At 47.9% G+C, this 17,162-nt stretch overlaps 1 protein-coding gene across 1 annotated transcript; it reads left to right on the top strand.

The window, feature by feature from the left end:
• Positions 1-179: 179 nt before the first annotated feature.
• Positions 180-11,241, top strand: LOC116953096 (eukaryotic translation elongation factor 1 epsilon-1). The gene is made up of 4 exons (XM_032972940.2): positions 180-328; positions 3,624-3,818; positions 5,995-6,090; positions 8,547-11,241. The coding sequence occupies exons 1-4, from the start codon at positions 242-244 to the stop codon at positions 8,676-8,678; spliced, it is 510 nt and encodes a 169-aa protein (XP_032828831.1). The 5' UTR covers positions 180-241; the 3' UTR covers positions 8,679-11,241.
• The last annotated feature ends 5,921 nt before the right edge of the window (positions 11,242-17,162 follow it).

The raw sequence follows: 17,162 nt of genomic DNA, 5'->3' as shown, positions 1-17,162 counted from the left end.
TGACAACCTAACCTCACCCCCTGTCGGCATGACAATCTAACCTCGCCCCCCTGTTATCATGACACCCCCCCCAACGCCCCTGACGACCAAACCCCCCCCCCCCCCCATCGTCCAGACAACCTAATCCCCCCTGTCGTCATGGCAACCGAACCCCACCCTCTCCATCGTCATGACAACTTAATCCCGCCCCCCGTCGTCGTCACGGCAACCCGGCCCCGCCCCCCTCCCCCTCTAAAGGAAGATGGAGTCGCGCGTGGAGGAGCTCCGCTCTCTGCAGAGGCTCGTGGGCGGCCCCGCGGCGCCGCTGGAGCGGCAGGCCGAGCGAGGGGTGCGCGCGTGAGAGAGACGTCGCGTGAGAGAGACGTCGCGTGTGAGAGACGTCGTCGTCGCCGCCGCCGCCGCGAGAGACGTCGCGTGAGACAGGAGGCGCACGGGGGATAGGGAGAGAGAGAGAGAGAGGGGGGTGGAAGGGGTTGGGGAACCCGCAGCTGGAAGTCGCCGGCCCGTGGCGCGGGCGCTGTGGGTCCGTGGCGACACGTGGAGCTCGCTCGGGCCCTGTCACCACTACTCTCTCTCTCTCCTCTCTATACCTTCATGACGCTCGTTGCCTTCAACACGCAATAACGCATTTCAGGAAGCTGTGATAGGCGACGTTTTGTGCAGTAGCCCTCGTGGGAGATTTTTCTGCCAATGGCCCTTAATAGCCACTCTACGGCGCTGAATCAGGGCCATTGCCCGAAGCGTCGCCAGTGTTAAGGCCACACGCAGAGTATTGTTGACGCGCGCTGTTTGGTGAATTGTGGTGGTGCACCGCTGCCAAAAGATTTTCCCTCCACATTTAGAAACTGGGGTTTGGATTATTCAGAGTATTTGGCTGCGATGAATATCGAACATGATAAGCCACTTCGTTAAACTATCATTTGTGGCCAGGTCGCTTCTGATAAATAAGCTAATAGCTCAGTGGGCTTTACCTGGTAAAACTAGATGGTTTAAATTTTAATTTAAAGCTTTCGTGACTGCAGGGATTCATATTATTGGTTCTTTCGGTAAAGTCGCGTAGAAGGGAAACAATAAAAATATAAAACAATAAAATTCTCTGGACGTTTCGACTGCAACACAAGCAATCATCAGGTGTGAAAACCACAGCAAGAAAATATGAAAAAAGTGGCGTTTTTTTAACGTTAGCACCACGGAGAGCGATTTGGCAGTTATTCAGATGGACGAGTCCATCATGTTCGGAAAAAAGGAGGGGGGAGACGAAAATAATGGATGCGGTCTGAAAGCCACCGTAAGCGTGAACAATCAATTAAGACCCCAAATGGTTTATCAAATCCTTCCAATGATTGCTAAGCCAGAATCCATCTTCTCGGTTGAAATTGTCTCTGTGTTTGTATATGTGGATAGCCTCATGAACAAATCTCTCATGGTAGCCAGATGGCTTACAAAGAACCTCTGTCTTGGAGAAGTCAATGTAATGTGAGCCTACTGAATTATAACAATGATCTGCCACGGCCGAGATCCTACCGTGTTTTAGGTCTGCTTTGTGTTCACGAATGCGGTCCGAGACATGTCGTTTGGTTTCTCCAATGCTACGACCACAGAGGCAACTTAGTTTGTAGGCGCCAGGGTACTGTATGTCCGGAATCACATCTTTTTTAAAAATTATTTTATTGTTTCCCTTCTACGTGACTTTATCGAAAGAACCAAGAATATAAATAGTTTAACTTTTAATATTTGCTTACCTTTCCTATACTTTTCACTCCTATCGTGTTGTCTTTGTTGTAACTTTCTGACCCGCCCCAACTGAACATCTGTGAAATGGAGCTTTATATCTCACGGGATTCCTCCAGTTTAAATACATATTCTGATTCTAAAATAAGTAAGCCCTTTAGCATTGTGAACCACGAATATACATAAACGTGAATAATACATAACGCATACAGACAGCAGATTAGTCAAGTAAATATTAACCCAGGCGACACCGCTGTACAATAATATTGCACATGAACATACAGCCGAAGGAATACAGTGTCTACTTAATGGGCACTTCGCTTTGATATGATATGGTTCGGAAACTTGTACATTAACATAATACATGGAACAGAAACAACTGAAATCTCGTACGTTGAACTTCTTTCGCGCCGTACGTAGCCGACCGTGATAATCGGAGGTGCGGGGAATGGACAACAAACTCAACACAACAAGCAAGATGGATATGATTCCAGCCAAGTCGTGAGTGTAAAGAATCACGGGGAGTCAGCTTGGAATGACATTGAGTGAACGCGAAGATAAGAAAACATGCTGGGTCCAAAGACAATTCTAACGATTAGGCAAATGGCTTTTGGCAGGGCACATCGTGTTATACATCAGTCGGTCAGTAGCCGTTTCTTTATTGAAATGTCAGATTGAGACGGGTGATAAATGTGAGCGTTCGCGTGGACGACCTGGGTCGTGGCGACGTATGGCCAAGATTTATAACGGTGACAGCCAAGGGGTGGAATGCACAATCAGAATATTCATACTGGAGGAATCTGATGAGCTGCTATAAAGCTCTTCTTTCACGGATGTGCAGTCGATGCGTCATAAGGGCACGTCCGCCGAGGAGATGAAGCGATGAAAAGAAGCTCAGGTGCTAGGTGGATTATTACATCGCAGGATCGCGAGAGATGCGTTTATCCAGCAGTGGATGGATCACGGCGGATGACGATGATGAAAGCAGCCAGTAACAAAGGCAACCATAGATTAATTATTAACAGTCTGTTTGGGGCAAGTGCTGTTAGCAGCAGCACCACGCCAGACCCTCTTTGTCTCCCAAGTGGCGATGTTTATGCACCCCACTAGGTGCTCATTTAATGTTGAGTCGACCTAGGGGAGGCCCAGGACCAGTTAATATAGATTATTAAGACATAAACACATTCACACACTAACACGTCAACTTATATTAACACGGCAGAGCACAGCACCATAGATTAGTGCAGACAGCACACATGTACACATATGGTACACTGACAGCACATGCAACATAGCACCATCGTAAGCCATACATTAGCTAAACCAGCAATATAGTGAAACATAGATTAATACGTCATGCAATCATTACATCACATTGAACTACTGTAATGAATCCATTCTATTACATTCATGTAGTATTCACTGTTTAATGTAGTTTGCTATGGTCCATGTAGTATGCTATGGGTAATGGTGAATGACTTGTGTTATGCTGAATGTAGCATTACCTTTAGGACTGCAATTATTTTCTCATTAGGCTTGTAAGGATTAATTTATTGCTATGTAATTAATGTAGATTATTACGCTTATGGTATAACGCTTTGCGATTCACATATCATTGTTTTATAATGATACCATAAATAATGTATGCATGCACACAATTCCCTTTAGGACAGGAATAGTGGAGAAAGATGACTCGGAAGTCAGACCTAGAGAGCCGGCGGTTTGACGTGCTGAACTGGGACGAGAAGGATTGTCGAGTGGACATGGAGATGATGGCCCAGGACAGGAATGAGTGGAGAAAGAGCACCGTGGAAGGCAAACTCCCACGTGAGTGGTGAAATTACATGAAGCTCTGGTCTCACAATTGTGTATGCGTGCCACATGTGCTGCAGGTACCCGTGCTGCACGTGGGAGATGGCTCCAGCGTCGTGGGGCTTGTGAGCTCCGCGTGTCACGTGGTGCGTGCGTCGGGGCAGTTGCAGCTGCTGGGGCTGGATGCCGGGGACCGCGCCGTGGTGCAGCAGTGGGCAGAGTACGCGGTCGCCCTGGAGCAGGGAAACAAGGACTCCTTGAAGACTGCCCTCCGGGTCAGAAACATGCACCAGGGTTGCCACCTTGCCGCCTAGGATAACCACCTGTCTGGGGATGGGCGTCTGTGTTTCCGTGGCAGGAATTGATGGAGTGCCACGATGGCGAGATGTTAACTCCCTCGCCCGGTATACAGGTCGTAGGTTCGATCCCGACCCTGATGCCTGTATATTTGAAGTTTGCGTGTTCTCCCCGTGATCGCGTGGATTTTTCTCCGGGTCCTCCGGCTTTTCCCTCCACAATTCGAAACATGCATTTAAGAGTATTTGGCCTGCTATAAATTTCCACGTGATAAGCCACTTCGTTGAGCTGTCATTTGTGGCCAGGTCACTTCTGAAAAAGAACCGTAGAGCTGAGTGGGCCTTGGTTAAATAAACAAAAAAATTGGTTGTTTTTGCTGCATTGCAATTTCAGGTTTTGCTTTTTTTCATTTTGGTAACTCAGGTCACTCTTGCACATTAGACTCATGCTGATCGAGTTGTCACCTTGGTTAAGCAAAATAAACTTCAAACTTGAACTTAGGTAAATTAAACCCGAACATAGTTCTCAGCATCCTAACATGAAATTCAACACAATACCGGTACCAGATCTTTGTCAAAATCAATTCATACCAACCCAAACACAACTGCCAATTCCTGGAATGTACGTAATTAAATCTGGATGTGTGCAAGATCTCATTTGGTTCATCAAAACCACAAGTGTTGCCTGGTTTGGTTAATCTACCACCCACACACAATTTTTCCTGCTTTATCCACCACCCGCATGCTTGCTCTGGTCAAGTTAATTCACCAATCATATTGGTGGTTTGTCCTGGTATACTCACTTGCTCTTTCCAGGGGTGCATTCAATTGGCAGAGCGCTCCAGAGCGATTTATTGTTGAACAACCTGTTAGCAGCCCAGAGCGCATTGTATGTATGGTGAGCTTTTTTCACACCGTACGTAGCCAACTGCTAATTAATCGGAGGTATGGGGGAAGGACAACAAACTAAACACAAAAAGCAGTTAGAAAGAAATAGATTTTCAATATAGATGATTTAAAAGTGCATAGGTCCAGTGGCTTCCTAATATCGGCATGAAGAGCATTCCAGACGGCCACAAAATTGCATCTGAAAGCGCGCGATGATGCGGTGACCATCTTTGTTCGATGGCCACTCAAGAGCCGCTGCTGCGAGGATGACGACCGGAGTTCACGTGATGGGTTTGTTGAAATCCAGGCAATTGGAGGATTCGCTGCACCTTCCTGCAAACTCTTGGTTTCATATATGTGACGCGTGCGCTCATTAGCCCAGCCCGGTGTGAATCTCTCGGCCCTCTTCATGCACCGTTGGCCTCGTAGCGCCGTGGTAGAGCGCTCTGCCCGCTGAACGCACCCCTGCTGCTATGCCTACATGCGTGGACATAGCGCGGAGACTGCGTGAATGCTGTCATCTCGTTTTGTGCACCTGTTCTCCATCTTGTACATGCATGCCCTCGCCTTGTTTGCTCATCGCCTGCAGCGGCGTTCTTCATTGCAAGGCCCCGCAGGCCACTGGTGGCCCCTGGTGGCCTTTAGCGCGGCCCTTGATGTGCGGTCCCCGTCAATAAACAAATGGTGAAAACACTCCCCCCATCATCGTGCTGCTGTAAAACCCCCAATGGTTTCAAATGTGTGTTGGCCCTCACACTGGTGATGTCTTATCGGTGGAAAGTGGCCCCCCTCTTAAAATGAGTGAAAAACACTGGACTACCTTATTGGTCTTTGTTTACATCACGGTTTTACCAGACTGCAGTTCTTGTACCCATCGCAGCGTGCCATTCCAAGTTCAGTATTCAAATACACATTGTTACATGCTGCATGCACCTGATGATTGGTAAACACCTCCCATGTAAAGTAGAGAGTGCTATCTGATTTAGTGGAACATGCACACATATATTCGCACACACAGAATGTTCTTTGTCTTAACCTGAATCGGTGCTCTGTACACAATGATCATATGCTAATAAACAGACAAGAGTTTATCTTGCCACTTAAAAAAAGCCTACATTTTTTGTCTGCCGGTCCTTCGGTAACATTTACACAGACCAGTTTTGACTTTCACACGCTCATCAGCAGAGCCGAGCCTTTTTTTATCATCATACGCTGTCGGGATGATCTGTAATCGGTGTGCCACCTGCGCAACGTTGTGTCGTTTTAGGAGCTGAATGACTACCTCGCAGACCGGGTGTTCATAGTTGGCAACTATCTCACACTGGCTGACATCCTGCTCTACCACAGGCTGCACCCCGTGTTGGTGAGTTGGGGGTGGGAGTCGGCACGGAATAGATGGACATCGTTGCTCGGAATTGTGCGCGTGTGAATAATTTATACGTAATATTGCACATGGCAAAATCTTCGTTATTGCATTTCCCATTTCTTGAGTTTCGCCCCGCATCTGCCCTTTCCTCGTTTTAGGTCGCAAAAATTCGTTATCGGTACAACGTCAAATTTTCCCACTACAAGCGTTGCAATAAAACGTGCTGCACGCGTTGTTACGTATTCCTATCCCTACATGTTCCGCGTGTGTTTTCTCCTACCTCGGTTTGTGCCACGGTGTGCGTTGGCGTGTGCGGCGTTTTAAGTCCTCGTGGCGACGCTCGGCAATCCGCGTAGCTTCTCTCCCACTGTGTAGCTCGTGGCACCGCATCTCCGGTACTCCGGTACTCCACGTTGTTGCACTACAAACCCGGCGACCCTGTGTTCGATTCCTGGCCACGGCTCATAATTGTTAGCGAGCGATGTCTGAACTGGCTCTAGGACTCGTATCGATTGACTCGGCCTTCAATGAGTATCTGGTGCAGTGTGTATTAACACCGCGGAGATAAAGGCAGCCAGGTGTTGTTGTTTTGTGATTTGCTTATCTTTACAATACTTTTCACTCCTATTGTGTTTTTGTATTGTTTGTTGTTATAACTTCCTGACCCGCCCCGATTGGACATATGTGAAAAAGCGCTTTGTGGTTCATCAGATTCCTTCGTACGGTGTGAAAGAAGTTCAACATACGTACAGGATTCTGAGCTGGCCACGTGTTGCCTGGTTGTATCACCCCTGCGTCTCCCCCTCTCTCACCACCCTATGCCCATTACCTTCCTCTGCTTGCCGGTCTGTCACCAGCTCCATCCACGGTTATCCTTCACAGCAGCACGTCCCGCCAACCCCATGTGTCTGTGACTGTCGTGTCCATGAGGGTCCTCCTATTCTCTGGCCAGGTGTTTGCTCTGCATTTGCTACATTTTAATCATCGATCACTTTTGCTAAGGTTTGTTTTTCCAGTGATAAAGGACTCAAGATATTCATCAATCCATGTATATTTGCTCCAGTATAAATATTATAATTCTGAAAACCCGATGTGCACTGTTCCGGCCTTAGATATTCGCCTACGTAACAGTGTATGGTAGGCGATCTTAGTTTTGTAGATGGAGGGTGGTATGTATGCATGTGTTTGTGGAGGTGGGAGTAGTGTTTGTGTTTACAAACACATGGTTTGTGTATACAAGCAAGGCAGTGCTCTTCTATTTGCGTGTGTAAACAGAGATTGTTAGAATCTGTAGTGCATGTGCGTGTAAAGGTGGTCCATCGTGTTTGTGTTTTAATGAAGATGGTGTATATTATGTATGTGTTGGTGTGAATGGTGTGTGCCCATGTTTATGTGTATATTTAGAAGACGTGTGTGCGTGCATGTGTGTTTTGTGGCGAGTGGTGGCACAGTGGTTAGCACATTGCGTGACGAACCCATCGACCTGAGGTCGTTCATGGCCAACACCAGTGGCGAATATCTGAATTGATCCCGAGCCTCCCCGAGGTCGACTCGTTCTCCAATGAGTACCTGGTGCGATGTGTAAACATCTCCACCCGGGAGACAAAGGTGGCCAAGCCATGGTGCTGACCACCCACCCCCGAGTGTGCTGTGTCCTCATAGCTGCTCACTAACAGCACTTGCCTCAACAGTCTGTAAATTGCTTCACGGGAGGGATCTTTTGTTTATGTGAAGGTTTTTTTTGTGTACGTGTCTGTTTTCACACCGAGGGGAATAACGTGACAATGTTAGTGTCTGAGCTACCTGAATTTAAATCCTGGCCAAGACAAACAAGCTTAACGTACGAGAACCTGTCCTGGGTCTTCCCAGGCTCTCATGGTGGTGTTCAGACGTCCGCACGGTACCAGCCACCGCAGCCCCCTCATCTACCATCCTCGCCTCAAGAGGCTCTCGCTCGACAGCGCTCGCTGCAACACTTCCTTTGGATGTTTCTGTTGTTGTAGATGGAGGTGGTATGTGTTCAATTAATAATGCCAAACACAGCAGATGAGCCTCGTCCATAATCTACGAGGAACTTTGTGGACTCTTGTCTGTGAAATGGGGCTTTTATTAACACAAAAAATAAAAACAATTATTTCACCAGGTAAGGCCCACTGAGCTATAGAGCTCTTTTTCAGAAGTGACCTGGCTATAGCAAATGATTGCTCAACAAAGTGGGTTTCACGTGGAAATGTATAGCTGCCAAATACTCTAAAAGCAAGTTGATTCTAAGTGTGGAGGGAATAACCGGAGGACCCGGAGGAAAATCCACGTGACCACGGAGATAACATGAAAACCTTAAGCAGACAGGCGTCAGTGTTCGGATCGAGCCCACAACCTCATGTATGCCAGGTGAGGTAGTCAACATCTCGCCACCGTGCTGCCGGTGACGCTAATTGTGCTTTTAATTACAGGCAGCGCTCGGCGTGCAGGAGCGAGAGCAGCACGTGAACGTGTGCCGCTGGTTCGACAACGTCCAGCGATGGCCGCGAGTGAGGCAGCACCTCCCAATGCTGGTCATCCTCCGAAACAAGATTTACTCCTGAAAACTGCGACCGTGTGAGACCACGTCATCGGTTTTCCACGCGGAGAGAAGCCAGCCGGCGCGCTGTCGCGCATCAGCAACGCCGACGACACACGCTTCTCCCGTTGTGATCGCCGTAACGCGGCCTCCGCAGTCGAGTGAATTCCGTGGGTCTGAGAGTCGGTTGGCTTCGATCGATTGTGGGTTTGGGTACGGATTTTTACAAATGTGACGAAGCAAAGCTGTGTAAATGTTAATAATAATTCATAAACACCAACATTACAAGCAAACTATAAAAATTATGTTCACACACTCGGACAGAAAAAAAAATGGCAACTTGATGATAGTGTTTTTTTAAATTTTTGGACATTGATTGCTGGAGCGATAATTAATGGGTGGTGACTTGGCTGAGCGGTCGCACATCTGGTGCTTGTTGCATAGGCTCGTGGTTCGAACACCCCACGGCCACCCTGGTTAATACTGCAGGCGCATTGACTGAATGCACGCCGTCTGCTTCACGTTCGGGGAAAAAAGGTGTGCTGGCATCATGGTCCAAATTTGAAAAACTACTTAAAATTACTCAATTGGGAGAACACTGTCGTTTTTTTTAAAAGTTGGTGCTTAATTTCCAAATGTACTATACAGGTGAGCACCTCCTCATGCTGGCAACCTTGACTGCATCCCACGTGTGTTGTTAAAGAAGAGCTGCCTGTTCAACACTTGGGGCTTCTGTCAAATCTGCCAGTTGGACTTCAGCGGAGTGGAATGCATTTGTAAAGTGTATGCGGGGTAAATAAAGTCCATACCTGTCATCTCCTTATCAGTGCCCGACCATATTACACACCAACTCAGACCTTATTGGTCACTCCGTACCCCTTATAAATCTCAACGTTCATCCTACAAAGTCCCATCACAAGGTAGAAACACAAACACACACAGACAATTATTTTTGTTGTGCCCGTATTGAAACTGCTGTACGTCGTATGGACCTGAAAACTCAATTTCCCTGTACAAGAATACGGGGTAAACCGTGTGGGTTGACAGGTATGAAAGTCCAAACTGTGGGTGTATATTTGTCAACACCATTGTTTTTAAATTATGTGAGAACAGAAGGGAAATCGTGTAATGTATAAGAATTGAAGACCCGGCCACATTGATACTCTTTTGTAGCCAATTGGCGTGTTTTGGGGTCATTGAAAAATCTGTGAAAACAAAAGCGGTTTACAGCCACATTTATCAATCGTACTGTGTAATTGCCAAAATAACGTTTTGCTGCATGCATTATTTATAAAGCAGGCTTGCGTAAACATGTGTCTTCTCATAGCAGTCTCCTTTAGAATGTAGATCTTTTCAACTGGTTGCAGTTTACATTTGAATTAACTTTATTGCGTGTTCTTGTTGCCATAATAATACAAGTATGCCGTCACGTTAATAATGCCAGGTTAAAAATTGCCGAACAATGTCCCCGTCTTTTCCTGTGTTGGTATTTGACATGCGTCTGCTATATACATCGATTACTTTTTTCAAGAAGGGTTGCCGCGTATGGTGATGCTACCATGTAAGTGAAATCCACGTTAATCGTATAGCCCGTTTTGCTAAAACATCGTTTAATATTTGTGATTGTTTATATTTTATTTACCGATGAAATACAGATTACAAAAGCACAACACTGCAATTGAGGTGCAGAAGAAATAGCTGTTACCTATTAAATAATTACTTTGCTAAATGTTGAGCAGAGTAATTGGCAATTATATGACCTCGTTATTATCGTAGCTAATTTCGTTACTTCCTACGTAACTGACGGCCACGTAAGATTGTAAGATTTAAGCGATTAGAAGACTCGTGGCGGCGGGCCTCTGTTGAGCAAACTGCTGTTCGTGAATGTTGAAGCAAATCTTTATTTGTACTGGGAAGCATAGCGAAGCACCAACACGATAAATAAACTTGTAAAACACAATTACAAAATAATAGGACAATTATATGTACCCAAAGAGTGACCAACGCAGACGTCAGAAACAGGTTGCACATGGACGGAGGACTTGATGCTGCAGGCAGTGATGAGAAGGGGAAACGGGAATTATTCGGACACAGGATGGCCAACAGGAAAATGAAAAGTGGTGTTGTTCGGGAGAAATGGAAGGAACAGGAAAGAGAGGAAGACCTCCGAGAGAATGGCTTGACGGCAACGGAGATTGGTGTCAGAAAGATGTTGCACTACTTGAGCATTTAGGTACAAGACAGAGGAGTTTGAAAACATAACGAAATGTGCAGTGGACACCTTACGGGGCTATCTGCCCATGGATCGTGATGATAATGTGGCGATAAACAGTCGTCATTAAAATGAACATCTTATCTTGGGACGTTATATCGGCAGCCCTAATTAAAAGCCGTTGTTCGTGTGACCTGTTTCTCTTTGCGCATTTTCATCAATTGCATGTTGTGTGACTCCCGTGAAGGCACGGGACAATTATGTATGTTGATCCCTTCTGGATCTACAACAGCGGAGCCAGACGTAACAAAAGGGGACACGGCCCGGCCTGTTTGTTAACCGTGCATCCAATTAAAATCGATTGTGACGTGCAAGATACCCGCGTTGATTTGTGTGAGCAATAATATACCGGACTGTTTTCTATTTGTACATGGCTGTAATTTGTTCACGTAAGCTTTGCTTATGTGTGTCCATATTTTGTTAGGCCTGCCCTCCGCTTTCATTCGCCCATAGGTCTCCCAGAGTTTTTCGGAAAGGCTGAGGAAGCAAGGGAGGCCGATACCAAGAGACCGTGGACCTTGCAACTCCAGGAATGTTAGGGCCACATTGGGACCCACAGCAGAACAACATCCCTTGAGGCAGAATCCCCCTCGAGTGGAGGCCCTTCCACCAGCAGTGGCGTGAGAAATTGAACGGCTGCACCTTACCCATTCCTTTACCCATCGATGGATCATCTTTGAAGTCCCGCGAATCGTGTTGAATGCAGTGGCAACTTAAAAAAATGTCCCACTGTCTTTACAGACAACACGGTAGAATGCGATGGCTATGTACGCTTGGATTACTTTAATGGGGTTTTGAATGGCTGGGCTGGTCATGAAGAAAAACAACTCCGTTGTACAGCCAATGTGAGATGCGTTCCATTGGGTAAAGTTTGTGTCTTAATGATCAATATTGGCTTTGGCCTATCAGAAAGACCACTGCCTGAGCTCTCCATTGAATTGGGTAGCAGAAGAGTAGGCGTCTGGTTATTCGTTCAAATAGCACCAATTTGCAGAGGAACCGATCGCAATGCAGAGCGGAGCATTCGGGGGGAGGGGGAGCCTTATGATGTCGCGCCCACACCGAAGGGCAGGGAGGTCTTAGCGCATCCCATTTGCCAGTCACAAGCTGCTATTTTCGAAGGACAATTGCCCGAAACGTCGCCTATTCTATATATTTTAAGGTCACGGTATTGTTGACACGGAATGTGTTGCGTTGCATGTTTAGTTAATTGTGCTTATGCACATCTGCCAACGCAACAGCAGCATCACTAAGATCATGTGAGTATTGATGATAGTTGCGTTTCATCGCTTGTGTCTGAGGTCGATGAACAACATTCTGGTCGTGCACGACAGACGCGTGCACGACACGGTCTGCCACACGCATCTAAGACAATCTCGACTGACCGATGCAAGTTCTGGATGGGCGATGCATTGATTTACTGTAACTAAAGCGTGTCGTTTTTTTATGTTTGGTGTTGGCCGTGAACGGGAATTTAATTCGGGTGGCCAGGTTCGTAGCTCGTTGCGCTAACCGATACAATACCACTCCCTACTATACATAAAATACATTCACACCTACACGATAACGTACACACAGATGTGTGTGTGTGTATACAGGCGTGTTCTATCTGTGGAGAGAGTGGAGAGTTTCCCATACCTGGGTAGTGTGCTTATGACCGGCTCCGGTTTAACAGCAGAGGTCTCACTCCGAATCAGTCGAGCGGCAATATCTTTTCATCGGTTGCGTAACGCTGTGTGGAAGCTACCTGGTCTGTCGCTCCGCACGAAACTTCAGGTCTTCTCGGCCACGGTCATTCCATCCCTTTATGCTTGCGAAACGTGGACCCCCTAATGGAGCATCTTCGCCGGTTAGAAACATTTTAGCTGGCCTGCCTACGATCTGTCCTGGGTTTAACTAGGCTGGATTGTGCGAGGAGCTCACAAATCCTTGAAAGATTTGGGCAAAGTCCCATCGGTGAGCTCCTCCGGCAGGCAAGGCTGCGTTGGCTGGGTCATGTAGCCCGCATGCCCAGCCACCGCATGCCTAAACAGCTTTTGTTCGGCGGGATCGAGGGGGCTAAACGGGCGCGGCACGGGCTAGAGAAGAGATGGAGTGATGTGATACAGGAGGACGTGGAGCTGAGTGGACTTGCCGATGACTGGTACCAGCGGTGTCAAGATCGGCCTCTGTGGAGGAAGCTCGTGAAGGACGCTACTGGGCAGTTGGAGGCAGTCGCCCTCCAACAAAAACGGAGGGCGAAGGAGCGACGCTCACAACAACGAGCAGAGCGCCGGGTGGCTAAAGCACAGCAGGATGGCACAGTAGGGGGCATAGGTGGTGCATCAGCCAGTCATCTCGGTCATCTCAGTCGACCCGTGGCACCTGGGTCTGCCCCGTGACCTGCCAGCGGGCGTTCGACACTTCACGTGGCCTCAAGGTGCACATGGCCTGGCACAAGCGTCGTGGTGACGTCACCGCCACTTAGTGGCGAATGGCGGTTGTTGTGTAAATCAGCTTTGTACGCAGCACACGTGGGAGTGTTTGTCAGACCCACGTGGCCATGCCGTGCACAAGTCGGGAACCCGCAAGACCAGCCAGGTGAGTTCTCTCGACGCTGGTGCCCCGCAGGCGTGACCACAACACACGTGACCACAACACACGCAACGCAGATGTAGAGTAGCAGCACACCCGGTTAGACTCGGGGCTGTGGTGTATCCGGAGACGTGCGCAGGTGGAGGTGGTGACCTTAGCAGGTGGATGATGGAGGTGTGAGATTCTAAACGCACGCGGCGCGGAACGCCGTGGGATTCAAGGAGGAGACAGAGTCAGGGCCACAACAACAACAATCCTGGGGATGCAGCGCCTGGAGGAGCCCTGGGCCCTGGAATCCGCCTCCATCGTGGAGTCGACGCCTCCCTGGGGCCGAAGTCGGTCTTGGGTCCGCCCTGAGGGACGCCCAGCGGCGTGACGGCCCCGGGTGGACAGGGACACGAGTCGGGACCCTCTTGACGAGCACCACGAGAGATGTTTTCAGCAACGGTGTCAAAGAACAACTTATTTAAAACGCGGTTTTAATTGATGTTTTAATGACAACGCTTTGATTCACGTTCCACGTTGGATGTTAATGTCATCAGAGCAGTCACGTTTGGCTTCTGCAAGTTGCGCATCGCCTTCCACTAATGTCTCAAGGGGTCTTGAGACATTAGTGGAAGGCGCCTTACAAATAAATGTTAATTATTGTTTATTTCATAGTGTCAAAAGGCACTGCTACGGAGCCTGTAGACTGTAGAGGCTGCATTTTGCGAAGACGGAGCGCCCGCCAACAGCGTTAAATGTCCGAGACCGTGAGCGTCACGGCGACGTGGATGAGGGCGAGAGGAGCCACGATCTCTAAAAGCCTCCTCGGTGCGAGCGTGCGAAGAGACAAATCGAATATTGGGGCCCTCCACCTGACCGATTGCCGCACACTGAGCGGGATCGATACAATTCATCTTGATTAATCGATCCACAAGACCATATATAGCCAAAGCCACCCTCTCGCTTTCTTCCATATATGGGGCGGGAGGGAGGGGGGCTGCTGGAAATCTCGGATCGGTGATTTTATCGCATTGCTGCGCCACGCGTCCACCAGGATTCACGCGAGATGCATTGTTGATAGATTCAACAAGTCAAAGAGTCTCCCACTTGTTCGCCATCATTGTCAACACGTTGCCTGGAATCTTCTCCAGGAGCCCTCCAGAGCCCTGAGCCACATTTCCCGTGGCGTTGTTGCAAATTCTCAGAAATGTAAAAAAAAAACATTTTTTAAAGCGCCCTGTAAATCGTGACTCCTCTCGCCTAATCGCATCGTTCCGCTCACGGTCTCGAACATTTAACATCTCTTCTGGTCCAGGTTCTCCATCATCTCAGCGTTCCATCTCCGGCTGCCGGGAAGCTGCCACTTGAACACAGATGAACACCTTTACCGCTTTCTTTCACATATCGTGCAGTTGTGCAACATCCTCCAAGCCTTTCGCGGGGGGCTGATGGGGTCGTTCTTCCCTGCTACACCGCACACTTCGCCACTTTGTACAGCACAACCATCCCCGCTAGTCCACGTTTTATATTAACCACGCACACAAAAACCTCGTGTGGGACTTGAACCTGTGTTGCCAACTTCAAAAGCAGCAATGCGGCTATTAAATCACTATCGTTATTCAACATTGTTATTTCAGATTGTGATATATATCATATGATAATCGCGAGAGTTGACCTTGTTTTCATGATTCAATTGGCAAACACATTGTTCATGGATAAGTTGGAGTTGAACCTGGGAACTCCGTGACTCACAGCGCCACGTGCAAAAATGTAACTTTTAGCAAGCGCTCGAATCTGAGACTTGAACCCGAGAAGACTGCTTCATAGGCAGCCTTTGCTGTCCGCTACACCATGAAGGCCCAGTGGATGCTGGAACCGTTCTGGTTATTAAATCATTGTCATGTCAGTGTTGTATTATTTTATTAAATTATGTGAAACATGCCACTCCGAGCCTTTGGTCTGCATCCATTTTATAATAATAAGCGAGGTGGACACACACACACCCACCCACACACCAATGGCACACACACACCCACACACCAATGACACAAACACACACCAATGACACAGACACACCCACATCAATGGCACAGACACACACACTAATGACACAGACGTACCCACACACACCAATTACACAGAAACACCCACACACACCAATTACATAAACACACACACCAGTGGCACACACACACACACACCAATGACACACACACACACCAATGACACACACGCACACCAATGACACACACACACCAATGACACACACACACCAATGACACACACACACCAATGACACACACACACACCAATGACACACACACACACACCAATGACACACACACACCAATGACACACACACACCAATGACACACACACACACACCAATGACACACACACACACACACCAATAACACACACACACACACCAATGACACACACACCAATGACACACACACACCAATGACACACACACACCAATGACACACACACACACCAATGACACACACACCAATGACACACACACACACACACCAATGACACACACACACCAATGACACACACACACACCAATGACACACACACACACACCAATGACACACACACCAATGACACACACACACACACACACCAATGACACACACACACACACCAATGACACACACACACACACCAATGACACACACACACACCAATGACACACACACACAGACCAATGACACACACACACACACCAATGACACACACACACACCAATGACACACACACAGACACCAATGACACACATGACACACACACACACCAATGACACACACACACACCAATGACACTGACACACACACCAATGACACACACACACACACCAATGACACACACACACACACCAATGACACACACACACACCAATGACACACACACACACCAATGACACACACACACACCAATGACACACACACACACCAATGACACACACACACACCAATGACACACACACACACCAATGACACACACACACCAATGACACACACACACCAATGACACACACACCAATGACACACACACACCAATGACACACACACACACCAATGACACACACACACCAATGACACACACACACCAATGACACACACACACCAATGACACACACACACCAATGACACACACACACACCAATGACACACACACACCAATGACACACACACACACACCAATGACACACACACACACCAATGACACACACACACCAATGACACACACACACCAATGACACACACACACCAATGACACACACACACCAATGACACACACACACCAATGACACACACACCAATGACACACACACACACCAATGACACACACACACACACACCAATGACACACACACACACCAATGACACACACACACACCAATGACACACACACACACCAATGACACACACACACACACCAATGACACACACACACACCAATGACACACACACACACCAATGACACACACACACACCAATGACACACACACACACCAATGACACACACACACACCAATGACACACACACACCAATGACACACACACACACCAATGACACACACACACACCAATGACACACACACACACCAATGACACACACACACACCAATGACACACACACACACCAATGACACACACACACACACCA

This window comes from Petromyzon marinus, unplaced genomic scaffold (assembly GCF_048934315.1).
Source record: "Petromyzon marinus isolate PM22_M1 ecotype Great Lakes invasive population unplaced genomic scaffold, UKy_Petmar_22M1.pri1.0 PM_Scaffold_149, whole genome shotgun sequence".
NCBI classification, from domain to species: Eukaryota; Metazoa; Chordata; class Hyperoartia; order Petromyzontiformes; family Petromyzontidae; genus Petromyzon; species Petromyzon marinus.
Note: the sequence above shows the minus strand (reverse complement) of the source record. Positions and strands in the feature narration are given on the sequence as shown.

Bases quoted from the DNA above. Each gene is read 5' to 3' on its own strand.
- LOC116953096 (XM_032972940.2), top strand. From the start codon at position 242: ATGGAGTCGCGCGTGGAGGAGCTCCGCTCTCTGCAGAGGCTCGTGGGC. The intron at 329-3,623 runs GTGCGCGCGTGA...CATGTGCTGCAG, and splicing joins AGCGGCAGGCCGAGCGAGGG to GTACCCGTGCTGCACGTGGG. The intron at 3,819-5,994 runs GTCAGAAACATG...GTGTCGTTTTAG, and splicing joins CCTTGAAGACTGCCCTCCGG to GAGCTGAATGACTACCTCGC.